The sequence below is a fragment of the Parambassis ranga genome, chromosome 20 (assembly GCF_900634625.1).
Source record: "Parambassis ranga chromosome 20, fParRan2.1, whole genome shotgun sequence".
NCBI classification, from domain to species: Eukaryota; Metazoa; Chordata; class Actinopteri; family Ambassidae; genus Parambassis; species Parambassis ranga.
In genome coordinates this window covers 16,843,549-16,871,486 of record NC_041040.1, presented here as the reverse complement: position 1 = coordinate 16,871,486, position 27,938 = coordinate 16,843,549, and the positions used below count along the sequence as shown (strand labels likewise).

General features: G+C 42.7%; 3 protein-coding genes across 5 annotated transcripts; 2 read left to right on the top strand and 1 right to left on the bottom strand.

Annotated features, from left to right (window-relative positions):
* Nucleotides 1-532: 532 nt before the first annotated feature.
* Nucleotides 533-8,251, top strand: LOC114452945 (C-C motif chemokine 21-like). 3 transcript variants are annotated; one of them, XR_003672389.1, is made up of 5 exons: nt 533-674; nt 922-1,048; nt 1,125-1,183; nt 1,261-1,460; nt 8,242-8,251. XR_003672389.1 is itself a non-coding variant. In XM_028432487.1 (4 exons), the coding sequence occupies exons 1-4, from the start codon at nt 614-616 to the stop codon at nt 1,284-1,286; spliced, it is 273 nt and encodes a 90-aa protein (XP_028288288.1). In that variant the 5' UTR covers nt 533-613; the 3' UTR covers nt 1,287-1,634. The 3 variants fall into 3 exon arrangements, 1 of the variants encoding a protein (XP_028288288.1); XR_003672390.1 differs by lacking the exon at nt 8,242-8,251 and adding an exon at nt 8,018-8,029; XM_028432487.1 differs by lacking the exon at nt 8,242-8,251 and having other exon boundaries at nt 1,261-1,634.
* LOC114452942 (vasoactive intestinal polypeptide receptor 2-like) lies at nt 4,622-26,116 on the bottom strand. The gene is made up of 13 exons (XM_028432482.1): nt 25,762-26,116; nt 21,075-21,192; nt 19,888-19,995; nt 18,147-18,244; nt 10,399-10,496; nt 9,362-9,500; nt 9,021-9,171; nt 7,946-8,006; nt 7,783-7,852; nt 7,321-7,412; nt 7,071-7,209; nt 6,813-6,854; nt 4,622-6,723 (listed from the first exon to the last, which is right to left on the bottom strand). The coding sequence occupies exons 1-13, from the start codon at nt 25,816-25,818 to the stop codon at nt 6,553-6,555; spliced, it is 1,344 nt and encodes a 447-aa protein (XP_028288283.1). The 5' UTR covers nt 25,819-26,116; the 3' UTR covers nt 4,622-6,552.
* LOC114452943 (GTPase IMAP family member 7-like) lies at nt 14,485-16,818 on the top strand. The gene is made up of 2 exons (XM_028432483.1): nt 14,485-14,622; nt 15,585-16,818. The coding sequence occupies exons 1-2, from the start codon at nt 14,598-14,600 to the stop codon at nt 16,472-16,474; spliced, it is 915 nt and encodes a 304-aa protein (XP_028288284.1). The 5' UTR covers nt 14,485-14,597; the 3' UTR covers nt 16,475-16,818.
* Nucleotides 26,117-27,938: the final 1,822 nt, after the last annotated feature.

Here is a 27,938-nt window from a genome sequence, read left to right as displayed (position 1 = left end):
TATAAATAAGTGGTAATATTTTCAGTGCACGTCTGATGCTGGCACCCAGCATCCACCCACGCACATACTCTAATTTACTGTTTGCTTTTATATTTAGTAGCCTGATGCAAGCTATACTGTCTGTTCCTATCTATATAATCAGTGAGTAATCAAATGTCAGGAATGTTTAGGCATAACCAAAACCAACCAATATCAACAAGCCATCATCTGCCACATGGATATTTCTACAGAAGCCTCACCAACTGTAATACAACCACTAAATTTAGCACGTACATTGGACATCAATGGAAACCAAAAATCATCATGTTCCAAAGGACAGCTTGCATCAACCAGCATTCTGATGCAGGTCCCACTTAGGTGCCTGCATATGCAAAGAAGTCAGGTTGTTTCTGAGAAAGATGTGACAGAGATGTTGGTGGTTTTAAGAGACAAAATGATTCTAAAATGAGGGGCGGAGGTGTGATGGTGCCATTACCACAAGCAAGCTACACAAATAGATAAAGATATGCGTCAGCAGTTCTGTGCCCCTAAGATGATGTCTCTACGCTCAATAAATACTCCGTCCCCTCAGTCAGCCTGTGTAGTTGCAGCCTGACCCGTCGTACAGTGCAAAATGTCCACGAAGATCTTCTCCCTCATCCTGCTCTCTGTTTGTCTGTGCACGGCCTCCATCAGTAAGTACAAAACTACACCGATTACACCAATGATTAATTTCTTACCGCTAATTTCACACTGTTCATACCAGAGTAGAAGTAGAACATCTTACATTTTCTGTGTAGTCTCCGTGTCTGCATTTAGTATTGTGACTGAGTTCAGTGTCATTCTGCTCCTCAGTGTAAAATGAGAGGCGAACCCGCTCACACACATTCAGTTCTTTTTGCTTCAAGTAGCTCAATCAACCTCTCACATTCTTCCCCTCAGCTCGCCACGGCGGTGGGCCAGTCAGACCGTGCTGTGTTAAATACACTCCACGCAATGTCAGCTCTAAGGTGACAGGGGATACATATAAAGAGCAACACGCTGGACTGGGATGTGTGCACGCTATAATGTAAGTTCACACATGTTGTCTAACACATACACACACAAACACATGAAACTGACCTCATTTCTTTCTGTTTTTCTAGTTTTTCCTCAGACGATGGACAAATCTGTGCTAATCCCAATGACAAATGGGTCAAGGAACGTAAGTTGAAACACACACATGCACACATGTACACACACAGAAAATGCTTATTTCAATGGCCTCTTTTTTCTTTCTAGTCACTGCCAATATGAAAAAGATATGAAGCTTCGCTGCTGATAAATTCTTCCCTGCTGCTATTTGAAAACCACACAAGCAACACGTATTTCTATTCAAGCATGTGTTTCTGCAGAAGAGTAAATGTATGTTTTTCAAAAAAGGTATAAGGAATGTATCTAAATGTATTTGGTATGACAGCACCTGTGCGGAAATTGAAATTGTTTGTTAATATCTAAATAATATTCATATTTATTAGGAATATATGGTGATGTACCTCAGGAATAAAACTGATGCTTTCTCTGTGCTTACTCCAATGTATTTCATGTTTTAGTACTGCTCCAAGAATAATCTATCGAGCTTTGTTAAATAAATATAATATCTGTGTTGATTAAAATTCAGTGTCCAACGTGTCCTTGTTTACACTCAAGCCTTTTGTCTAAACAGGCAGTTTAGTAGTAAAGAAAACCTGTACATAATAGTCATTGGTGAGATTATTACTGGAGTTGTATATATGCTAGAAGGAAATAAAGAGCATGACAAAAACAAAAGTTGTTTATGACTTTAGTGCCACCTTGTGGGCTGGTTTGGAGGTACTCTGACCTGGCTGTCTTGCCATTAAACACAAAAACACAGGTTATCTGGTTACCCATTTGCCCTATACGTTTCAGAATGTTATGGCTGATGGGAGTATATATGAAATATTTGCATTTCACAGTTTAATAATAACAACAATATTCAAATATATAATAAAAAGAAAACATGACCACCAGGAAAAAAGTCAGTTTGACTTACTGTGTCACCCGGAGTCCACATGTCATCAGTGAGGCCAGTGACCTGAGAAAACAGGGACACACACACACACACACACACACACTGAGTGATAGGCAGCGGACCCTGCTGTGTAGCAGATTAATCCTGCAGGGAGGGAAAAATTACAACTTGAATCAGAGCACAGAGACAGCCAGGTGTAATAAAATGTAATTCACACTCCTCATTTCATTAATGTCTAACCTTCAATATGTGCTTATTGCCCCCGCAGTGACAATTAACCCTCTTTGTCGCTGGCACTGGACCATGTTAGTTCAACTTAGGGGTTAGAAATTAGAAAGTATACTTTTAAAATGAGGGAAAAACTAGACTTGAACTGTGTTCGGCTTAGTCCAAATTAAAAGCATATACAATGCTTCTCTTTGCAGAGTTTTCCAGCATGTGACACATCCCCTTTCTTTGATATACAGATGGTGCCTAAGTGAAGCAGACGTTCACCTCTTCTGTATGAGTGCAGCTGAGACGAGGGGTAAAAAGAATGGAGATCAAAAGAGGATAACTGCTGCCAGAGGAGGAAACGTGAGAAAAGGCCAAGGCTGACAGAGGGAACAGGAGGAGCGTCCAGATGGTGGTTCTCAGGGGGAAAGGATGGGAGGTAAAGGAAGGGATCTGAGTGTGTGAGCTCCTAGCTATGGACTTTTGGAGTACATTTTACATTTTAAACTCTTACTTGGTTCTAGTGCCATTTGAGTTTGTATTTGGTTTGTCAAGGATGATCCTTGATTGTTATTAATGTATTTTTAGGATACTAATTAAAAGTTTATTCATAACAGAAAACACATTCTGACAATTTCACAACTTTTAGCTAATAAGCAAATGCGTTAGCATACAGCTAACACTAGCACAAACACAACTTTTATAACAGGTTTAACAGGATATTAAGGTCGTCTAATTTGTAAGAAATGTAAACATTTTACGGAAGTAGATTTATGATAATTTATCATCGTTTTCTTACCAGAATCCAGAATGATACAGCAGCGAAGCACAGTAAATACCGTGAACTTCATCAGGAAGTCAAAAAACTGCAAAGCTGTGATTGGTCAGCAGGACGCCTGTTGCTCTGGACTCGTCCAATCAGGTACAAGCCCCACTTGTGGACGTCGGGCCCTCATACCACCCTCATGCAGTCTGTTTCTGACAGTCTGAGCAGGAACATGCATATTAGTGGGCTGCTGGAGGTCATGTTGCAGGGCTCTGGCAGAGCTCCTCCTGCTCCTCCTTGCACAAAGGAGGAGGTAGCGGTCCTGCTGCTGGGTTGTTGCCCTCCTACAGCCCCCTCCTCGTCTCCTGGTGTACTGGCCTGTCTCCTGGTATCTCCTCCATGCTCTGGACACTGTGCTGACAGACACAGCAAACCTTCTTGCCACAGCTCTCATTGATGTTCCATCCTGGATGAGCTGCACTACCTGAGCAGCTTGTGTGGGTTGTAGACCCCGCCTCATGCTACCTCTAGGGGTGAGACACTGACAAAATGCAAAAGTGGTCAAATCCGGCAGAAAGGACGAGAGCAGAGAAATGGTCTGTGGTCAGCACCTGCAGAACCTCTCCTTTATAGGGCTGTCTTGATAACTGCCTCATTTCCACCTGTTGTCTGTTCCATTTGCACAACAGCAGCTGAAACTGATTCACAGTCAGTGTGGATCCTAACTGGACAGGCTGATTTCACAGAGGTGGTACTGATTAGGAGTTACATTGTGTTCTTTAAGTGTTTCCCTTTATTTTTTTGAGCAGTGTATGTAATATTTTTTAACAAACAGAAATGTGCAGTAACAATAAAATGTGTGATAACATAATAATGATAATTGACTAATGAGGACTGATACAGCAATGGAACAGAGGAATGAGGTCATGTGGTGAGTGATGGCTAAACTGGACTGGTAATTTGGAGGCTATAATATGTAGAAAATAATGAATTAAATACATTAGAATAAAACTCTAAGGCTAAGTGGAGGCAGCAGTTACTGGCGGCTCTCGGTTGGTGGCTACTGGATGCTGCAGGCCTAGAGATTTGGGCCGTGTCTCCAGTAAGGTTAAAAATATGACACAATGGTTCAGCTATAATGTCAGCTGCCAGTTTTAGAAAAGAAGGCTCCAAGTTATCTGCACCAGCTGCTTTTCTAGGAGTGAGCCGTTGTTTTACTATCATACACTTGTGCATTCTTCTGAATAAGTTTGCACTAAGTGTGTTTGCAGTCTAAAAAAGTGCTAAAAAACAGTGGCAAGGAAGTGACAAAGGCCAGCCTGAAACACAGACGAGTCATCAGATGACTACTGGATGCTGGATGATATCAGCACTCTGCACCACATGCTCCACATGAAATGCTCCACAATCAAAAGTAAATAGGAGCCGTCCCAGAAGGAAAAGCAAAGTCTCAAGATAACGAATCAGTTCCACGTTCAGCTTGGTTTAGCTTCTGTTTACAAGTCAATAACCCCTGACCTGTGACAGGCCAATGTGAACTTTCAAGTGCAGGTGTGTGTGTGTGTGTGTGTGTGTGTGTGTGTGTGTGTGGGTTTACTCTTGGACAGGAGATAAGAACAGAGAAGTGTGTGTAAAGGTGAGAACAGCATCTGTGCTGTTACTATGGTTACCTGGTGTTTTATAATACCACCATGGTTAATTTTATTCACCACCACAAAGACTGAATTATTACAGTAATAATTACAGACACAGGCGGCATATTAAAGAGTTAATACATTTGCAAATAAGTCAGCAGTTGTCATCTTTGTACCTGTCTGTATGTGGGCGTATACAGGAGAGAACAAACATGACTTGATCTCCATAATAAATGTTTTTATACATCAAACAAATGGAGGTTACAGGTGTGTTTAAAAGCTTCTATCAGTGCTCAGCCTCCTCCTGTGTCTTATACACAATCAACCATGGATGCACTCAATAACGTAAAAAACAAATCAAACACAGTTTCTGTACAAAGAACAGTCAGCTTCATTCCCTGCTGATATATATTGAAGGGAAATGAAATACCAACTCAAATGCCTCTATAGTTAGATAGAAATCCTGAAATGCATTATGAACATATTCATTGTTATGATAGTAAAACAGCCCTCACTAAGCCGTCTTTGCTGGACCCAGGAATTAAAACACACACAAAGGTAAACATTCAGAAGAACAAAGAACATTCTGATGAGCTACAACAAACTGTTAATTTTGGACAAAATTTATGAGATGATGTGATTGAAAAAAATCAATTATTTTTTATTCTACAGTTTAGTTATTGGGCTCAACAGTGGCCACATGTCCTACTTAAAATGACCACTAGGTGGAGAATATTCCTCCACCTGTGTCTCTGTAGCTCAGATTAGCTTCTTGCAGCTGTATAATTAAAAGGAATAATAACACTATATCTATGGTATTTATTTGGAGACTTATACATATATATATAAAATACAATCTAGATATACAAATCTTTGTGGCTTGTTTTTAATCTCTGTGGTAAATATTCTAAGTCTGTTTGTAGCCTAAGTGCATTTTTTCCTCTGATATAGGATTCAGGTTAACTACATAAAAATCCTGGAGAATAATTCTATTTGCCGGAGGGTTTAAGTTTACTTCTGGACAGGTTTAAAAATGTAAATTATTTCTGTGAAAGCAAAGAAGTCTTCATTCCCCTCAGAAGGTTCTGCAGCCCTCGAGTTCAGTCAGTAAATGATATGTCTGTAAATCCATGAGTAAGGCTTGGCTGCATAATGACTCAGTCTGAAGCAGTGCTAGTTCCTCATTAGGTTTGACATTCCTCTGATTAAGCTCTCCCTGCTCAGATAACGATGTATGCTTTTAACTTTTTGTCCTTGAGCCTGGTGCTTTAGGAGCAAAAATGTACTGTTTGATCCACCAAAGAACAGCCAGGCCCCTCTGACAGATGTTGTGGCTTTTTTTGGTGGTTTCGGTGGATTTTGGATTCTGTCTTCTACCTGAACTCCCCACAAGTCAAATTTCACCAGCCCTGAAACTCCAAGCTGTACGCTCCATACATTCACTGAGTGGAATGTAAGGTGCAACAGGGTGGGATCAGAGACACCCAGGCCCACGTCTTCCCGGTGAGCTGGGAGACATGGGAGCTGCCCAGGCCGGGTAAAGTTTTAAACGGAGGCATGATGCCAGAATCTGGCATCAGTTAACACACATTAACAGATGCTTTCACCTTTGTACATGTCGCTGTGGTATTAGCATGTCAGACATTGCTAACAACAGCTAAAAGCAGCATTATAGGTCTCCAACGTATACTTGAAGGCAACAGAGGTTTGACACCAATCCCACTTCCATATCCAAACCCTGCAGTAGATGGATCATGGCTCGGATTTGGTTCATCGTCTGACTCCATTCAGGTTTCCTATGTGCCCTTCAGGAGCCAGCAGAACAGAGGAAAGCAGGAAGGCAGAAAGGAGTACAGTACACCAAAGACTAAAATGTCCTGCGTACCAGTCAAAACTGGCCCACTTTGGTCTACCATTTCTGTCCCTGGTCAGAGCACGCTGGTCTCTGTCTGCAGGATGGACTGGGCTCTGGAGTTCCTGGGAAAGGCGGAGTTCTCCGTCCCATTTCGGCTCACTGACATGGCGTGGAGCCTGTAGTCCCGCCCCACGTAGCGCTTCAGAGATAAACTCCTCCATGTCCTCCTCAACTCACCTTGAACCTATTGATACACAAAACACAGTCCAGTGTACAGAACATGTGGAATTATGAAATCAAATGATGAGCAGAACACTGAACACGCAGGCTCACCTCGCTGTTGAGGAAACAGTAGAGAACCGCAACAATCAGACCCTAAAAGACACACATGCACAACTGGTGAGCCATCTTCAGACATCGATAAAAACACAGTTCTTCTAATGTGCCGAAAATGTCTCAGAACATCTTTTATCATCTGACCAATCAAAGCAGAGACATTTTACTGCAGTGTCTCTGGATCTCTGGCCTGGATTCTAGCCGCTAATAAAACGTATTTATCTTTGACGTAGGTTCTTCAAACTGTCACGATACCTGGAAAGATCCAAGGCCGAGGTCAAAGAAGATCTTGATTTGCTTCATTTTTTTATCAGCTGGCTCCATCAGGTAAAAAAACACCACGTAGTTCACCCCGAACAGAGGGATGAGCAGGAGGGTGGACTTAGCCAGACGTCTGGAATAAACACACAACAAATACAGTTACTACAAACACAAAAAGTTTGTGTAGTGGTGCATTTAATACTTTTTTTAACCAAATGAAGCAATAATGCCTCGGACAGTGTACCTGTACTGTGACTGCTCATTTCCCCCGACATCAGTGCAGCGCAGTTTCTGTACCAGGATACGAATGATGCTGATGAACAGAATGAAATTGATCTGGCAAAAAAAAAGCAACAGAGACACATTCCCACCGCACAGAGCGGTCCGTTAGTAAAACCATGTCCAAGACCAGCATGGAAACAAGCTGTAAACATGTCACCCACAACTCCAGCAGAAAAGTAAAGTCAGCATGACAGCTCGTTCTGATTGATCACCTGCTAGCCAACATGTTTGGAAAGAAAATGCTTATCTAAAAACTTATCTCTGTTTCTACATGTTTTCTCAATGACCGCGCAGCTTTTAGAGAGTTTGGAAATGTCAGAAGCATGGAGAGATCCCTGTGTATAGTAACACAATATGATCCTCTTCTGTGTATATAAAAATCAGAGTAACTAGAGTATAAATATAAAATAATAACACAGCTCACAATGACTGACGCCATGATGGGCCAGTTGATCAGTCTGTCAGGCACAGGGTTGTCATTAACTTCCCAGCATCTGAGAATTAGAGAAGAAACAAACAAACCAAAGGAAATGTGATGCTGTATTTGCATAATATTCTTAAGTTTAGACATGCAGGTAGAGACTCACCTTGTGTCCTCCAGGTTTATCCTGCATATGATCCAAGCCACGATGAAAACAAAAGGGATTCCTGAGAGCCAGAGAGAGAGAGAGAGAGAGAGAGAGAGAGAGAGAGCCAGAGAGAGAGAGAGAGAGAGAGAGAGAGAGAGAGCCAGAGAGAGAGAGAGAGAGCCAGAGAGAGAGAGAGAGAGCCAGAGAGAGAGAGAGAGAGCCAGAGAGAGCCAGAGAGAGAGAGAGAGAGAGAGAGAGAGAGAGAGAGCCAGAGAGAGAGAGAGAGAGAGAGAGAGAGAGAGAGAGAGCCAGAGAGAGAGAGGAGAGAGAGAGAGAGAGAGAGAGAGAGAGCCAGAGAGAGGAGAGAGAGAGAGAGAGAGAGAGAGAGAGAGAGAGAGAGAGCCAGAGAGAGAGAGAGAGAGAGAGAGAGAGAGAGAGAGCCAGAGAGAGAGAGAGAGCCAGAGAGAGAGAGAGAGAGCCAGAGAGAGAGAGAGAGAGCCAGAGAGAGAGAGAGAGAGAGAGAGAGAGAGAGAGAGAGAGAGAGAGAGAGAGAGAGAGAGAGAGCCAGAGAGAGAGAGAGAGAGCCAGAGAGAGCCAGAGAGAGAGTCCGTTTAAGTTTTGCCAGACACAAAACACCCTCACAAGGTGCCACAGAAAACATGATGTCCACACACACACATGAAGGAGTTGGGGCTACACAGTGATGTGTTAGTGAGGAAGTGTTGGGAAGGTGCTGATGGATGGTGGAAGGAGGTATCTGATGGCAGCCGCTGAGACAGAGCGGAACAGAGTGAACACACAGGCCAGCAGACTGTTTACTGCCCGACCATTCATTAAAGACCCGGTCCTCTTCACCGGTATGACGTCTACTGGTCTGTGTGTGTGTTCTCGGCTTTTGCAAAATATTCTGTGCAGAAACACTGTGCAGGCTCCCAGACCACATCTGTATTCAGTTCTTTTGTTCCCACACTTTCACATATTTGGTTATTTGGTTACGGTATATTTGGTAAATCAGGGCTCCTCAGTTGCTTTGTTTTTCACATGCTTATTTAAAATACAACATACAACAAAATTTAAAAAGCATCCAGCTTACCCCAGCCAATGAGCATGAAGACAGAGAGGCGGGTGGAGTAGGTGTGGATGACGAGCAGCAGCATGTGCAGGTAGAGAGCCTCCACCAGCAGCCAGAAGAAGTTAGCCATGACAAAGTAGTTGAAGACCACTAGGCCGGCCTTACAGCCCACCTACAACAGCAGCACCACCACCACCACCCGTTACAAAACACCATCAGGGTCTGATTGGTCCCAGATTCATTCTGCTGCATGACAACCAGCCCAAACATACATCCAGGAACAAAGCATGTTCATATGTATAAGGAGTGTGTGTGTGTGTGTGTGTGTGTGTGTGTGTGTGTGTGTGTGTGTTAAAGGTCACCAGTGAGGGTTGCGTGCTGCAGTCTATGGTTTCATCGTCGGAAAATAGCAGGATGTCTTTGGCCAGCACGGCCACGGCTCGCAGCATGAACGACACAAACAAGTTCAGATGGATGTAATTCCTCATGCAGCGGAGCCTCCTGCACACACACACACACACCAACGAAAAGAATGTTGAGAAATGTGTTTATAGAGGGTGTCAGGGTGTGAATCCAGTGAAGGATGTGGTATCTAAACACGCTGATAGCAGGCGAGTGAACAGCTGGAATGGATCCAGGCCGAGCTGCAGCCGAGCTCACACTTTTCTACAACAAACTGTTATCACCACAACCTGCCTGTTAGAAGGTGTGTGTGTGTGTGTGTGTGTGTGTGTGTGTGTGTGCAGAAATAGACTTGTGTTATATAACCTGAGTAAGCCTTAATACAGCCTGACTTCACTTGTCCAACTTTTTTTTGACTGCTCAAGGTTAAAGTCTTAAATTCTCCGCAAAATAAATCCGATGTTTTTGTCAGTGAGCGGCAGAGCTTTGACAGACTCTCAGATATAAACTTTATAAATGTTCGTTTAATGTTCCCTGCAAAGAAAAGACTCAGAGATGTGAACTCTGGCTGCAGCGTCAGGACATGTTGCACTCATAGATATAAGCATTAATAATACAAATGACAAAAATACATTTAAACTGACTAATTTACAAAAATGTAAATAAACTGGAATCAGTATGGAAAACATTTTTCCCACAAATTTTTCTATTGTGGGGAAAAATAGGAGTCCTATATGCTAGAGATATTTAACCATTTGAATTTTGACAAATCTATTTTTCCATTCCACACACAGAGCAGCCAAATATTTGCTGAATTGTTGTCATACGATTGCTTGTCAGTGGGTCAGTCACAGCTTCTTAAGTTATGCTGAGAGGTTCAGATTTCTTCTGTTTTTACAGAATGTTATTAATACAAATGTATTTTGTGAAAACTTTTTAAAATAAAGTGATTTCAAACAAATTTGCTTTGCTTTGTGTGTCTGTTGTGTGCGTTTACCTGAACAAGCAGATGATGGTGGTGCTGGTGAGCAGCATGATGAGAGACAGGCTGTGGCCCAGAGTGGATAGAATCTGCACAACTCTGTAGAAGGCCAACTGGACACACACACACACAGATACAGACAGAGTTATTTATTGTTCATTGAATCTGGAACAATAAGGCTGTTCTTCAAAGTGTACAATCGGCTAATGTGAAGCACAGCTGGAGCTGCCCTCTAAGTGCATCATGTGTCATAACAGCAGATGCTAATGATAATGGATTAAAGGATGCACACTTCCTTTGTTCATGAAATGTTTAAATATATTTTAAAAGCATTTAATTGTACGTTCTGGCTCCATAAAGATCACAAGTGAAGTGAGGCTGATTAGCACTAATGGATCTGACATATTCTTCATCTCCACCTCAAATAAAAACCACATGCAGGACGAGCACTGATAACACTGTGAAACTTTTTCACTTCTGGTTGCTCCTGTTTCTTACTGTAGAATGGAGAGGCTCTTTCACAATAAGAGCGTGGGGGGTGGGGTGGGGGGGGGTAGGATCAGAATGAGGTTCTGGTCCGTGTCAAAACAGAGTGAACTCTCCTCAGTGTCTTCAGGCCGACACAGATTTGAACTGTGGAGCTATGTTGTTGCCCACTGTGTGTGTGTGTGTGTGTGTGTGTGTGTGTGTGTGTGTGTGTGTGTGTGTGTGTGTGTGTGTGTGTGTGTGTGTTGGTGCCTGGCGTTCATCGCTCTCTCGTCATCTATAAACAACATTCCCCATGTCTGATACAACATCTGGCAATTAACCAGACACTCTCAGACTACAGAGATACATCCACACACACAATCAATACATAGTATACAGTCACACTAACATTCATAAAAATATTTATACAAACACTCATAATTGCCTCTCTATACTTGTGAGACGTCTCGCCGTCATCCATCTTTAAGCATCAAACTAAACACTTAATGTTTAAACTGACGGCTGTTCTAAACTTAGCCCTGAAGTCAAATCTTAATACTTGAACCAGCCAGAGTTACATATAAACCCTCAAGTACTAACAGTGCTGAAGGACGAGCTGTGCATCTTCTGTGTAGCTGCTCATTCAGTCAGCTCAGTCTTCATCAAGGTTTATGAGGGCATGGTGTCATTAGAGTAGGAGGTGAAGATGACCCACTGACATCCATGACAACATGGACTCATCTACTCATCCTGAGAGATTTCTGCAGCAATTTGCCACCATGGAGACAGCCAGAGTCTGCATATCAGCGAGGTCCACATCAAGGTGCTGGTTTTCTGAGTGCTGCTGGTGGACTAAAGGGTCTCACTGACACAGGGGCCGAATATGCTGATGTCATAGACAGACACAGGATGAACTCAACGGCTGAAATCCACCAATAACGCCTGCCTGATTTATTCCCTCCTTTCCCAAGGAGCTCACTAACTTTCACTTTGCAGCTGCTGTGAACCACTTTAAGTGCAGCTACAAAAGATTTAAACCCTAAAAATATAGTATTTCAGAGTGAGTTAGTGCTTCCTCGGTCTGTCCACTATAAATATTCACACACAGACACACATCGTAGCGTACACAGACGGTCGCAGCCTGGCATCAGCGCCTCATTCCTGCGCTTGACTCTCAGGCCTTCTGGCTGGGAGCTGATGACCTGCTGGCTGCGGTCCTCTGCAGCCACACTGCCTTCTATGTCCAAACGAGTCTCCTGTCCATAAACTGAGGCTCTCTCAGCCTTGCTGCCTTCCTCTTTGACATCAGAGATTTATAGTGATGTTGAACTTCAGGCCAGCGGCTGCCTGGCCACGGTGGAAGTCTGGATTTATAGGACTTTATCTTCGCCCTCTGCTCCTGCGTGTCAGGTGCTGTTTTAAATCAGACGACAGAGCGTGGCCAAAATAACCACACTGTTTGTTCACATTTACACTTGTGACGTGGTGTTAACTACTCTGTGCATCTCCCACCTGGGACGCCTCGTATCTGGGAGGACATAGCGATCGGTAGTATTTGCTGTATGTGACGAGTGTGAGTTGAATGGAGTGCCAGCAGTGACGTCTGCTCTCAGTACAATGTTCTCCAGATGGAAAACCTCAGTTTCTTTAACAGGAAACAAACAGACCGACAGTCGGGGAGAATCAGGCAGCAGGAGTCCTTCACCTGAGGGCTCTGGACAGGATCAGGACGAGCCAGCACACAGGTCTGTGTGTGAACCTCATGAGGATCAATCGGAGCTTGAGAACTTTGAAATTTGAGACATTTATTAATGCAGTTGTGCTGTAAAGTCATAAAAAAACACAGTTTAAAAAGAATGACATAATCATATGCTGCTGTGTATTTGGTAATTCTTACATATACACAGATATGTTGCTTCACTTTTATGTATGGAATTCATATTTCACTGCTGGCACAGTTCCTGCTATAAAATCTTTTTTAACGTTTTTGAAGTTAACCCTTAATTACGTGCAAAAGTTTTAATACAATGAATATGAGTTAAATAAAACTTCTCCATAGTAGTAATAATAATAAAATTATTATTTAATATTTGCCTAAATGTTGTTAAAACTAAAGTAAATGACACTCAAAGGGTCATGAAAGAGTTGGCCCAACACATGACCCAAACAGTGCATATAATATATGCTTATATATGCTAATATATGCTTATACTTATATGCAGTGCACATAAGTTGTTTGTGTTTAGCAGACCACATGTGCCACCATGTGGTCTTGTTCATAAAAAAACAATAACAGATAATCAAACATGGCCTCATTTGAGTTTTGCCACCACTGTAAACACTGTGTTTAAAACAGGAAGCTCTGTTAATTTGAGCATTGCTGAAACAAACCACAATACATTTCCGCATTATCAGCAGTTCTCAGTTTCAGCCTGCACAGGATGATGTGGGTTACTTGCCGTGTGTCATCTTGGTTTATGCAAACTTGTTTCCTAAACATTACAGGGAAGATTCTAAATTGTTGCACCCTTCTTGTTAACAGCAAGCTTTGAGGCTTGTTTATGTGCAGAGAGAAAAAAATTGTATAAAGGTGTGAAGAAAAGTCAGAGGGAGGTGACAGAGATGTTAAAAAAGAAAGATGGATCGTGAAAACATAGTCAGTTTAAGATGCCTGTTGAAAGATGCAACCTTTAAAACGCTTGGAAAACTGTTCTCCAGATATCAGAGAGGCTGTTTTTCCTGAGACGTTTGACCTGACTCTGGAGGGTGTGGTATGATTTCAGAGGACAGAATAACTGCTGTGGATATTCTCCTAAACCTGCAGATTACTCACTTGTTTAGATCCCAGCAGAAAACAAAGGACTCCTGGAATGCAGCCATGATAACAAGCAATAACTGGGGAAGGTCAGAAAATGAGCTCCATAGCATCAGAGAGCACGCCCTGGGGCAGCAGGAGCGTTACCACACTTACCAACACACACACACTGGATGTGTAAGAATGCTGAGAAACGCGACCACCTGCAGCGTTCACAGGGTCAAATATTCAGCTGTGCCAGTCAACTGCATAATCCTCCACTAGGTCAGCTGAAGTGGGCGGAAAATATTCAGAAACCTTCACCTGACCTTGTAGAGCAGCAGATATGGGAACAGACGAGGGCGGATTAGAGTTCGTCAAGACCAGAGGCTGAGCCCCACAACGCTGCTGTCGGGGACTGGGAATGTAAGCCGATGTCTCGCCACTACACATGTATACAGTATGCAGGAGTCTGAGCGCACAGCTGCTCCTCTCAGTGTTCATAACCTGTATAACTTATGTTTGAATGTGGCTGATGTCTTTGTTAATGTGGATTGGTTGAACTCTTAACTCCACCGACCACTAGCATTTTAAGTTGACAGTGGACCAATGACTGACACTTGATCATTTTAAAACAAAAAACTGACAGTATGAGGGGGAGGACACTGCTGTTTAGATTTAAATTATCAACTGACATTTACTTTTTGGCAAAAATTACAAGTGGAATATTTTTTTTTTAAACTCCCTACATGCCCCCCCCCCAAAAAAAAAGCCCAGTCTGGCAACAGCAGTTAGTTCTGCTTCTTGTGGTAATTTTTGCACAGTGGATGATAAAACAAATCACATGATCACATCTTGTGGGTATATGGCAGAGCTGAGATGAAAACGAAACAGCACCAGGATTCCAACAGACACCAATCAAAAACCCCCTGTCTGCAAAAGACAAAAAAACATGGATTCCCAGCTTGCTTTACTTGGTGAGTAGCTACATTAACTATTATCTACACTAATGTAATGTTCTTCTACATCTAACCCTGAGAAGTGCTACAAAATATATTCCTCATTAGTGAATGCAAACTGACTCACTACATTATATACATATACACTATATACATTATAGTTCATCACTTCCTGTTCTGCCTTGGTGTGCTTGTTGCTTTGTTCAATGTGGATTGCTAAATAATCGCTCTGGTCTAAAACTGCACTCAGTGACAGTTACAACTTAACATGGGCAGACTTCTGTAATAGCATCCTCAAAAACAAATGATTGTCTCACACAGCGAAACTCAGGTGTTGTAAAAACACACAGACATGGCCACCGAGGACACGAAAAGTGGGCTAACAGCGTGTTTTGGGTTCGATGTAAACATTTATAGCTAGTTTAAAGCTCTGTTTGTACTGAGCCACAGGCACCTAAAACCAGATGCACCTTTCAAAATAAGAGCATAGGCCACCACAAAAGATTACTTACTTACTTACTTGTATATTTGTTTGTTTGTACACACTAACAACACATGTTGTTATCCAACAAACAAAAGTACAAGTAATTTCCTCTGGTGCCACCTGCTCTTATTTTGAAAGGCTCATTTCTCATGTGTTTGTGTTAGAAACTTAATTCCATGTTCTCATCATACTGTTCATAGTCCCATTTGTGATTCTTGCCAACGTGTCATGTCTTTGTTTACTCAAAGTTAACAAACACAGTCTGATACCTGAAGTGAGGGTATAAGGTAGCAGTGTTTGCCTTTCCAGGGCAGACTTGGCTGAAAGAATTACCTCATTAAATTTCCTGGGAAAGTGATGGGTGAAGGAAGTTATACATAAAGTTTGTTTTCTTATACCAGTATCCTGTCTGTGGCTGCTTACAGTGTCACCAAAGTTGTGTCAATTTTTTTATGTTATCAGTAATGTTTTGTGTGTCTTGTGAAATTCCCAATAGAGCCACAGGATCAGACAACACACCTCAGGATTGCACTTGTTGGGAAAACTGGAGCTGGAAAGAGTGCAGCAGGAAACACCATCATAGGAGACAGGGTTTTTGAGTCTAGACTCAACGCCGACTCAGTGACCTCACAGTGTCAGAAGGAAACAGGAGAGTTTGAAGGTCTGAAGCTGGCTGTCATTGACACTCCAGGTCTGTTTGACACCAGAAAATCTATGGATGAGGTGAAGGCAGAGATCACTAAAGCCATCTGCTACGCTGCTCCTGGTCCTCACGTGTTCCTGATCGTCATCCAACCAGGAAGATTCACAGAGGAAGAAGAGAAAACTATAAAAACTCTTCAGAAGATGTTTGGAACAAAAGCAGCAAGTTACTCGATGGTCCTGTTCACCCATGGAGACGACCTGCAGGCAGACGGTATCACCATTGAAGATTTTATAGAGAGTAAACCAGCTCTCAGAGATTTTGTCAGCCAGTGTGGGGGAGGATGCCATGTTTTCAACAACAGAGAAAAGAATCCCTCTCAGGTCAGAGAGCTGGTGAGGAAGATCCTAATGATGGTTCAGAGGAATGGAGGAAGCTACTTCACCAATGAGATGTTCCAAGAGGCTGAGAGAGCCATTGGTGAGGAAATCATACGCCTTCTGAGAGAACACCTGATGATGAGGTTTGAAGAAGCAAGAAGACGAGCAGAGAGAGACAACAGCTTTTTTCGAAGGTTTGCTACAGCTGCTACCACCACTTCTGGGGCTGCTGTTGGGTTCGCTGCTGGAGCAATTGCTGGCAGTGTGGCAGGTCCAGCTGGAATTGCAGTGGGAGGTGTAATCGGAGCTGTAGCAGGAGCTGTAACTGTGGCAGTCAGAACGAGGGCATGTGCCATACAGTGATTTAAAGTGTTAATTACCTGTGAGCTACAGCCCATTAACACCATATTCATGTGGAAATACAGTAATCAGAGTAACTGTGTGTAATGTAATCACTTCCTCAGCTTTTCATCATTTCTAACTGCATTGAGGTGTGTTCAGCCTGACCTCAGTGCTTGTCTAACAGCTTATCTTGGTCACTGCGAGTGCTGCCATACCTGATGCACCAGTAGTTGTGTCTGTACATGTATCTGTCTCTTTAAAGCTGCAGCAAAGCTTTCTGCTCATCGTTCTGTAGAGGGGATTGTCTGATCATCTTGGCAAAGCTTGTTTGGCTTTTGACTTAATAAATATAATAAAACACCAAACTGCATTAACCACATTTTATTACCATCAAACTGCAGCAGTTTAACTTGGACTCAAACAACTCTTCATTAAAAAAGGGTCGCTGGCATTTCCACAAACACACATGCAGACACCAGTGGCAGCTGGTCGTTCAAACTAGCTCTCTTTGTTTTGGCTTAGGTGCGCATTGTGCGTTTGTGTGCACATGCATGCACACACACAGGGAAATGAGTGTAGATCTATCAAACATTTAACACAGCCCTGCCCTTTTGTCAAAGTGATTTTTTATATTGTTATTAGGAGAATAAGCAATAAAGTGTTAAAGTTTCCTGGAAATGTGATGGTAAAGAAAGTTATAAATAAAGTCACAGGCTAGTTTACTGACACACAGCATGCAAAACTATTTCAGGCTTCCTTTTCTTTCAATGAGGCTGTGTTTCTAGAACTAAGTTATATGCATATTCACATAATTTTGGACAATTACAGTCTAAATACAACAACAATAGCAACAGAAGAATTTGTGATTTTCTCAACCTATCATTTACTGTAGTATTAGCACTAGGAACAAAAGCTATACAGTACAATTTTTGAAATGTATGAAATCACTGTGTGTGTGTTTTGATTCCATGTTACACTTTTGTACATTATGGGTTGCTACGAGTCAACCAGTTCACACCCATAACACAGTGGGTAACAGCGACATCAGAGAGAACATGAAGAAATTTAGCTGAGCGAAAGTTTCTCTGCCAGATATGATGACCTTGGAGTCATTGGATCATCCATTTCCTGATCACTATTAGACCACGTGGAGAAAGCTCCGTTCTCAAAAATGAACTGTATAAAAATGCATGAGAAGAATCCCCACTGTCTTCTGAAAGCAGACTTTGGACTGTGTTAAAAGAGAGCCACCAGTTTACAGTCATTTTTGTCTGAAGTTGATATGCGTACAGTCGTAGCTCAGGTGGTGAGAGCATTTGATCACCAACTGCGAGGTCGGTGATCTACTGCTATAAACGTAGTATTCACTCCTAACTAGGTTAATCCTGAACTCATTCATTCGGACCACTGCAGTAAACATCCGCTAGCTTTGTCAGAACATGTTAGAATAGGCAACATGCCAGAACATGGTTGTAATCAAAAGTAGAAGAAGAAAAAAAAGAAAGAATTGAAGTCTATGGGAAGAGTCACCCTCAAGTGGCCAGTTTATGAACTACAGTCTTCATTTGTCAGTACTAACAGGTAGTACCTAAACAGAAGTCATTATCCTATCAACCAGCCTGTGACCCACTGGAGATGTCCAGACTCCCGACCAAGAACTGTAACGATTATTCTGGGACATTTTAGGACTCACTTCTTTGGGTTCGTCTGTGATGTCGGACGAGCAGGCGACGATGATGCCAGGGTAAACGGTGGACCAGCCCTCCTCTGTACAGTTCCTGCTGAGGTTACCTAAAAACAGACGCATCATTTTTACACCCTTCAAGAGATTAAACAATCATCAGATTGAGGTGTTATGAATGTGTCACATGCACCCTTCATCTGTTGTGTCAAACTGGCACTAATTGTCATTATTAGAGTAGACACCATGGTGGCAGATGGTGCAAAAATCCTGAGATCACATTGTAATCAGTGTGTTTAAACTGAACATGGAAGACACATCCACTTCCTTTCCACTTTTCACTTTCTCTATGGTTGAAATCTCACCTGAGACCCTCTGGCCTGAAACATAGATGAAGGCATCAACCACAGTGGCTACTGCCACTGATGGGGACGAGGGGTCAGAATTAAGAGGTCCATTAAATGGAAATATTCCACCAAATCTCTAAAGTGAAATTACTGGATGTAAAAGCTTTATACTTTTGTTTTCTTTTTCTTTCTTTGCTTTTCTTTTAACATAAAAAGACAGCTGCAACCAATCGGCTGTCTGAACTGGACAAACAGCAGAAAACATCCGTTATGTTCTGGTTTCCACTTTTCTGTCTCACGTCTCATTCCCCTTCATGCCTGACGAGTTACAGAGCTGAGCTCCTTAAACAGAAATCTGACTGTAAATAAAATGAAGTGCAACAGGCCGCAGTGAGAAGGTCGGCCATGTTGGAGGTCCAGCTGCTTGAACTAACACATCGTGATTCTCAGTGTAAACACACTTGATTTGTTTTCTGCAGCAGTGAGTTTGTTCAGATGCTGCAGGCTGGATGATGTTTCTGTACGGAGGCCAGAGAGACCCAAAATACGCATTTCTGTGATGTTCAGAAGAAGACAAGTCACACAACAACAACGTGACCCTGCTGAGGGAAAGTAATAAGTTTGAATGGTTAGAATTAATAACATAACGAGTCTGATCAGCCAGGGAGGAAGGATGCAGAGAGCATGACAACAGAAACACACAGAACCACCCTGAAGCATTGAAGGGAGGTAAGAGAGGTGAAATCAGATGTGAAGAAAAAGCTGACACAAAGAGGCTGATGGATGGAGGGTGAGGAAGGTTGAGACTTCAGGGTCAGACGGCCTGATGGGAGGGGCAAGGGAAGCACAGGTGAAGAGGAGGAGGAGGAGGAGGAGGGGATGAAAGACCTGCCGGCCTGTACCAGAGGAGAGGATCAAAGAGAGGACAAGAGGCAATCAACATGATGGATGAAGCAGGTTGGATCAAGTAAAGGATGAGAGTTTGTGAAATTAGCAGTGAAATGAAACGACTGAGAGGGAGGAAGGTCAGCGTCGACTCAGCCAGGTTACTCAGGACAGAGGTGATTAACAAGGCCCATCAACCCTGACTGGACCTGAGGCTGAACCCCTGCAGAGTAGTTTATATTGTAATCAATCTGTTGATGCCACAGATGCTGATACGGCTAATGTTTTGTCAGACATCTTTTAATTTACAAAAGACATGTGTGTGAAGGTGTGAAGAACACCTGCAGCAGCTTCTCCTCCTTTAGTGCACCATAAAAACGAAAAACTAAATTCTCTTTGACTGCTGGATGGTGAAAAATATTCCCAAATCTGTGTGTGTGTGTGTGTGTGTGTTGGGGGGGTTTGAGGAAGATAAATGAAATTAAGAAGGAGAGGAAGCGTGTGTTCGGAACATAACTCACCGTTCTTGCCAAACAAGAGCAGGAAGGGGGAGGGGCAGGGGAGGGTCAGCACCTCGCCGACCGCCGCGCTTCGCCAGCACGAGACGTTGTCCCACTCACCATGACATCCTGTGCACACACACACACACATATACACGCTTGAGGTATGAATTACCCTGCACAGAGCTTCCTGTTTGGCTGAGCTACTGTGTAAGCTGCTGACTGAACACATTCATCAAGGTGAGATAAAAGCAGCCTGTGAAGTTTTGACGTTTTGCTTTCTTGTTCAGCCAGCAGGATAGAAAACTCCTATCATTTACCAAAATAAAAGCCTCTTAAAGATTTAATGGTACATTTTAAAAGGTGCAAATGCCTCTCAGTCTCATCCCAAATGTTTAAGCAGCACTTTGGCTGTTTAAATGTCTGACTGCTAATACTGTGAACAATCGAATAAAAAAAACACCTGATGATATCAGACAGTTATATCTGGATCAACAGACACGTCTATAGCAAGTGAGAAAACACCACCGTGTACAAGCTGCAGACCACAGAGTTCTATTATCACTGGTTAAACATCAGCACACATAAAAAGCAGAGGAGCTCAGTGTTACAGGCGCTGCACCCTTATAGATGTGTGTGTGTGTGTGTGTTCCTGCTTTGTTCATGTTGCAAGTGATAGTGAATCATTATGATCATCACTTCAGAAAGTGTCTTGCAGGTAAAAGTGTAAGAAAATGAATGTATTGTAGCCTCTACATGGAGCCCCTGCTTTATCACACACACAAAAAGGATTGTATTTCTCACTCAAATTTAAAAATGCACATTAGTGTGTCCTCACAACTGCAGCAAAACCAACGGGCGTGCCCGTCATTAGTATTTGGCCTGAGAGGTCAATAAATGATTGATAGTCTCGGGTCTTGCAACACAGACTGAAACTGCGTCCAGACACACCCTCCTGTCTGTGTGGCTGACCGCACACACACACTCATGTTTTCATCACTTCACAGGACATGATGCTGACCTACATTTATGCTCTGTAGATAATTTAATGATGAACATTATAGGGACTCTTTGTCCCTCGAAGGATTCAAGTCCTCATAATGGGACTAAAAATGCTTCAATATGTTACCATAGAACTCCTCAGATGGGGATTTCCTGATCAGTCCTTACATTTTAGTGTGTGTGTGTGTGTGTGTGTGTGTGTGTACCTGTGGTAGCCAGCTCCTGCAGCTCCTGCTGCTCGTGCTGCTGTAGTTGTGTCTGACACTCTCCCCTGGCTCTCTGCATCTCCCAGTAGAGCTGGCAGTGAGGAAACTTTCCATTAACCTGCCGTGATGAGGGGAAATAAATATTATGAATATTATCTCCAAGATGAACAAACCTCTCGCGTCAGTCAAAAGTTCAAGCTCTGCCTGTTCGTGTCTTACTCGGTGTTTGATGTACGTGCTTCAGCTTTCTGGACTAAAGTTCATGTTTCTGCAATCTGTTCTGTTTCTGATAAGTTAGAAATCCAGGCACACACTGCACTCAACTCATCCTTGTTTTATTTTTAACATTAAGGTTCTGACAGGGAAAAAGACCAAACTGGGACTTTGAAGGAGTAGAAACCTGAAAAGTATCTATGAGCGCTTCCTGCAGCGTATCTGTGAATGTACAGAACCACGGGATTATTTTGCTGCTTAAGAACACTTAAAATGTGATTATTCCCAATGAGTTCAGCAGTTATAAGAAGTGTCTTTATTTATTCATTTATGTATTTATTTATTTATTTAGTGACGTTTAGATGTGACATACGTAAAAGTTCAAGAACAAAGGTGAGTTTTGCAGTAAGTGGGGTAAACATGTCTGACTATGTCTGACTATATAATATATATATATATATATATATATATATATATATATATATATATATATATAGATTGATTAATCAATTTGAAATCATTCCACAATTTATCAAAATTGATCGACCCCTGTACTCCATAGATTTGAGCCAAAACTGCAGAAGAGCCAAATGTGTCGACCCTAAACCGAAAACACAGAGAAAACCTGCTGATGACTGTTCAACTACTAAGACAAAAAAAATCTGTTCAGATTTATTAAAGTCTCATTCAGACCTGTCTGCTCTCTACTGCTGATGCCAACATGAACCAGGAGCCAGTGGTAAACATGTGCCGGAACCTGATGTGTGTAAGTGTATACACTGGTACAACTGTATCTAAGGACACACACTCAATCAGAGTGTATACACACACTCACACAGAATGAGTACATGTGTCAAACTGACTGAACTGAGTGTGTGTGTGTGTGTGTGTGTGCTGGGAGGTCTGTTTATATTAGATGTATAGTGCTGATACACCAACAGTAGCAGTTCAGACCAGTGTATGTGTACATGTTACTTTCTCACACACACACACCAACCTGTCAACCTCTGACCAATTACGTCTCCTCTAAGTTCAGCTGGCCAATCAAATGAGAGAATGGGATTTAAAGCAATGTTACACCTGTAGATCCGTACACTTCAACACAACTACAGCACTAAAATCTAAACCAACACAACTTAACCCAACACTGCAGGTAAACAGCCGATCTTTGATGCTTCCACATCCACTCTGACAACCTAAGAAAGAAAAGTCATAAAAATGGCTGAGGTTCAGAAACGGTGTTTGAGTCATGGTGGAGCTTACTCACACACTAACTGAATTCCAGCTGAATGTGCGATTTTAAACAGCCATATGGACATTAACATTCCACCATGGTGCATTATTTATTTTAGTGCATCATTATTGCATTCTTCACAACTGTTAAAAGGCTTCCGGGGTTCATACATTTTTTCAAGCTACAGATTTTGAAATCAAATGTTGACCAGATGTCACACATGGAGGCCCTGATGGGGGCGCTGTGCTGCTCAAAATTCAACCAGATTTGGGTTCCCATCTTTCCTGTTTACATTTCCTGCTTCTCAAAATCCTAGCTATAAATAAAAAGCTGATGAGGGCAACGCATCAGTCATGTGACTCTCATTTAATCCACCACTGTAACATAATCTAATGTGCTCCGACACACACACAAACACACAGATCCATTACGAGGTGGATGGATAAAACGACCCGGATTAAACTGAACAAAAATCCTTTTTTCCTCCCAGTTTGTAATCCTGAACCTGGTCCGACCTCGACTCCACTGAGGCCAACAGACATCAGCAGAGCTGGTTGTGATGGCGTGCTTTAAAGTCAGAACGCCTCCAACAAAGACCACGGCTTCAGATTTTCAAGGTGCCTGGCCGGTATGAGGTGATCCATGAAGTTGGGATCAGGACTCTGTGGAGCCGCACCATCTGCTGCAGGTCTAAAGATAGTTCTTTCTGACTCTGGCTGGATGTTTGGGCTCAGTGTCTGGCTGCAGGATGGATGTGGAACAGTCAGATTCTTCCTGATGTTACTGTGATGGAGAAGCAGACTCATCCGTACCACACTACAGAGCGAACACGCCAACAGGCAGATTATACTTCAACATTTCAAATGGATTTTGCTTCTAAAGTGAGAATTCTGGCAGGAAGTGACAGCAGACAGACTGCAATCTGACACATTGATTTGTGGTTTGCCGGTCAGAAGAGGTCTAGACGTTAAAACCGGGTTAATCGTTTAAATGATTCTTCTGCACAGGAAACGTCTGTTTGAACCAAGACGCATCAGAACCAGTGCAGGTTTTACAAGTCTGTGTGCATCATATTAGCTTTAGTTAGCTTTGAGCCCCTGTGGGAGACTCAGACCGCCACCATGTTGGCAGCGTCTCAGTCCACTTAAACTCCCAGTTAACCCCAATACAGGCAAAGAGGTGGAGAGAGAGTGGGAACTGCACACTCAAGTGCTGTGCTAGTTTTCCTGTATAGGCTGTGTGTGATCCTATACTCCTTTCAGTTGGCACATTTATGGTTAATATACCTTACAGGTAACTATGTATAATTGCAAGAGCTAAATATGTGTTATGTTGTTGTTGTCATTTTCTGTCCCAATAAATAAATAAACCCTCCTTCATTCCAGACCTGTCTGTAATTATTCAGCTGGAGTTTTGTGCAGCGTCATGATGGACGCTGCTCATTTACATAAAGCTGCTGAGAATGTAAACGAGGAAGCTCCAGCTCTCAAATTGCAATGTGATGCACCCAGAATGCATTGCGTGGTGTTCTCACCTAGACAATGAATGGGCCAATGAATGGACCAAAACTGTATTAAAATGGAGTCCTGTGGGGACTGACTGTTTATGTAATGAGAGGATCTGAGTGTGAAATATGGGACTTTATTTGGGTCTTTGGTAAATATTTCAGTGATCGTTCATGAATGCTTAATGATTAGAATAATACTTTGAAAATTAAAGGATAACAGATGCAGCTTTACTGATGTTAATCATTTCTTAACACTGACTTTTGATTCACTTAGAAAAAAAAATCATCCATCCAATTATCCAAGCATCTGCTCATCAGATTCAACTGTAAGCATAACAATGGAGTGAATATTATTATGACAATAATAAAGTTATTGTGGAACTGTCTGTTCTGTAAGACCCATGAAGCACGTTTCACTCCCCACAGTGCTGTGATCGGTGGGACGTCATTTGACCCGGACACCATCATATCAACAGTCAAGCCAAAGAACATTGATTTTCCTCAAACATCCAGATAATTAATACATATCCCAGCATGCATTTGGCAGAGACTGTTTCAATGTTTCAGTGAATATAAATGTAACCTGAATGTCTACAGCACTGCTCACAGAGGAGAACCCAGCTGGACTCGGCTGTAGCTGCAGCTCTGACAACAATGACGCACACAAAATCCAGGACGGGATTCCACGGCTTTGTCACAGCTTCACGCTCAAAGTTTCACACTCGTTCTGAGTCTGCAGCAGGACTCTGCTCTCCACAGATCAATGGAGGAAGTCATTAACCTTCAGTATACTCACAGCTTGACGTCTACTGTAACGCAGACAGCTGCCCTGTTTGTTTTGTTATAGTCAAGGTCTCATGTGGTGAAACTGATCCTGTGTGCAGGAAGCTTTCACAAAGAAAAAGATTAAAGAACGGCCGTGTGATTAAAACATTAAAATGTTGAGAACGTTAAGCCTCAAAGTACAAATGTGAGGTGGAGACCATGAAGGAAAAAACTCACTCCAGACCATGACTGCCAAAAAAGGGAATTCAGTGGTAAGACGTGGACATAAAGAACGCGTCTTTGCATCAACGTTTGCACAAAATGTCAATAAAACAATAAAATCTCTCTTTTTTTTAAAAAAACATGAGGTTAAAGTTTTTTTCAGGTAATCTGTAAAAATGTGCTTATCTCCCGTCAGTAAAATCACTGACCGGAGAGTCATCCTCCTGAGGTGCTGCTGCTTCACTCACAGCCACCAGACAGCCTGGGCTTTTAGCTTTGTGTCATATGAACAGAATGAAGGCCTATTTATAGAGCCAAACATGTGAATCAGCCATGAATATTAAACATGATGCAGCAGCAGCCACCATAAAGTCAATCTATATTTAATGTTAAAAGATGAAACGCTGCAGCAGCTTCAGTTCATCAGGAAGTGTAAAGCTGTAAATGGGTGGATGTCTGATTAAACTAGATTTAAATAAAGAGGTTTAGACTGAAGTTAACAATTAACAATGTGTAGTTTAAGTAAAATAGAAATATAATAAAGGTCCTATTAACTCACTGTGTATACTTTAGTAATATTACAGCTATAAAATGTGTAAATCTCTACATATTAAATACCACAGAAGAAGAGCGCACTGTGTATTTTGAAGGTATTCACAGTAAAGCCAGCTTTTAAAATAACCCGGATAAAATGAAAATATATTTTAATCAGGGATCCATACTGGTGATGAAAGGTGAAGACTGACCGTGTGGATGAAGATGAAGCCGAGCAGAAGCAGAGCGAGCCCGTGCGCACAGGACATGGTGGCATCTCATCCAGCGGAGGGTTAACCCCACCTGAGCGGCAGCTCCGCGGTCATCTGCGCGTCATCCTCCGCAGGAAGCACGTGTGTCCGAGCGCTACCAAACATACTGTGAACTTTTAAAAACACCAGCGCGCAAAACGGTGCCACTTTTACGCACGATAACGTGTCTCTTAAAGTTCTGAGTGAAACTTCCCCCCAGTGTAGAAAAGTGAAAATCCACAGCTGAGACGCTCCACGCCCGACAGAAGCGGCTGTGTGGGCTGCTGGAAGTCCAGAGAGGCGCTCCGGGTTCACTTTCAAGGCTAAGCGCGCCACCGTCACACGTCAAATAGACGCCCTGAGCCAATGCGCGCACACAGAGAGAGAAGGCTATAGGAGCGTCCTGGGATCCTGATGGTGTGAGAACAGCGACCTCATGTGGAGACATGCCAGGAAAAACAAGTGATGATAAGCACCCTGTTCAGACCGTGATGGATGTGATGCCAAACATGAAGTTAGAGGTCATCTAATAAAATAATATTTGGATTATTTTCAAATTATAAGCATTATCAAAAAAACATTATAAAAATAAAAATAAAAAAACATATAGGGAGGTCCTCTGCTGTCATTGATTGATCTGGGGGCTGCAAGCAGGAAGTTTATGTCCTAATAATTGGTTGAGGGGCCTTTAAAAGAGACAAAACTGATTTCATGAGCTGGTGACAGGATGAATTTTCTCTCAGTAACGTAAAGTTCCTGCAACTTTTAAATCGTAGCTTAAAGCTGAATCTGATCAGGTGAATCCCTCTCCAGTATGTAAACGTGTGTTTGCAGATAAAGAGCAGGCGGAGAGGATGCGCTGACCTGACCCCCACACATCATTTAGTCGTTTATAGAGCATGGACGGATAAATAACTGAGCTGAGCCCATTTATACGTCAGATGGAGGAAATCAGAAACTCCACAGTTTTACTGTGTTTGTCTATTGTGGCTCTTTTGTTAGCAGATGTGCTTTTTTTTCTGTAAATATTACTCGCATTTATAAACTTTGTTTCTGCTTGTGTACATGTTAACTGTCAGTCAGAGAGGAAGCTGCTGGTCATGGAGCCAATAAACTCAGTGTTCCTCTGGGAAAACAGAGCCAGTGAGGATGCAGCTGTGGAGGGATGAAGAAGTCACATCTTAAATTCTCCCGAGCAAAGATCAAAGATCAAAGTCAAAGTCAAAGTCAGCTTTATTGTCAAATCTGCTATATGTGCTGGACATACAGAGAATCGAAATTGCGTTACTCTTCACTCCGCAACATATAACATGTAACTAAAAACTAAAGATAAATATAAAGTGTAAAAAAATGTACCTACAATGAGGCACACACAAAATACAAGGCACATAATGAAGGCACAATGCAGTAAGAGTGCAAAAGATGCAATAGGTGCAAGTACAGTGCAGTTGGCATAATGTAAACAGGGATGGTTTAACTTATAACAGCTTATTGAGACTGGTATGAGAGTGCAAAAGATGTAATGGTGCAAGACAGTGCAGTTGGCATAATGTAAACAGTCCAGGAATAGTTTAAGTTATAGCAGCTTATATGAGACTGGATGACATGACTAAGGTGCAAGAGAATGCACAGGGTAAAGTGGCTGGTGCACAGAGTTCCTTTGGTAAAGTGGCTGGTACAAAGAGTTCCTATCTTGGGTGGTGGGGTGGTGGTAGGGGTAGGGGGTGGGGTGGGGTGGGGGGTGGTGTCAGGGAAGGGGGAGAAAGTGGGGCGCAGCAGGGAGAGAGTTCTGCCTCCTGACAGCCTGGTGGATGAAGCTGTCCCTCAGTCTGCTGGTCCTGGCCCGGAGGCTGCGCAGTCTCTTTCCTGATGGCAGCAGACTGAAGAAGCGGTGTGAAGGGTGGGTGGGGTCTCCTGTGATGCGGAGGGCCTTTCGGGTGAGGCGGCTGTCGTAGAGGTCTTGGAGGGAGGGGAGAGGGACGCCGGTGATCCTCTCAGCTGCTCTCACTATGCGATGAAGCGTCTTCCTGCAGGTGGCGGTGCAGGCTCCGTACCACACAGTGATGCAGCTGGACAGGATGCTCTCAACAGCCCCTCTGTAGAAGGTGCACAGGATGGAGGGAGGGGCTCTGGCTCTT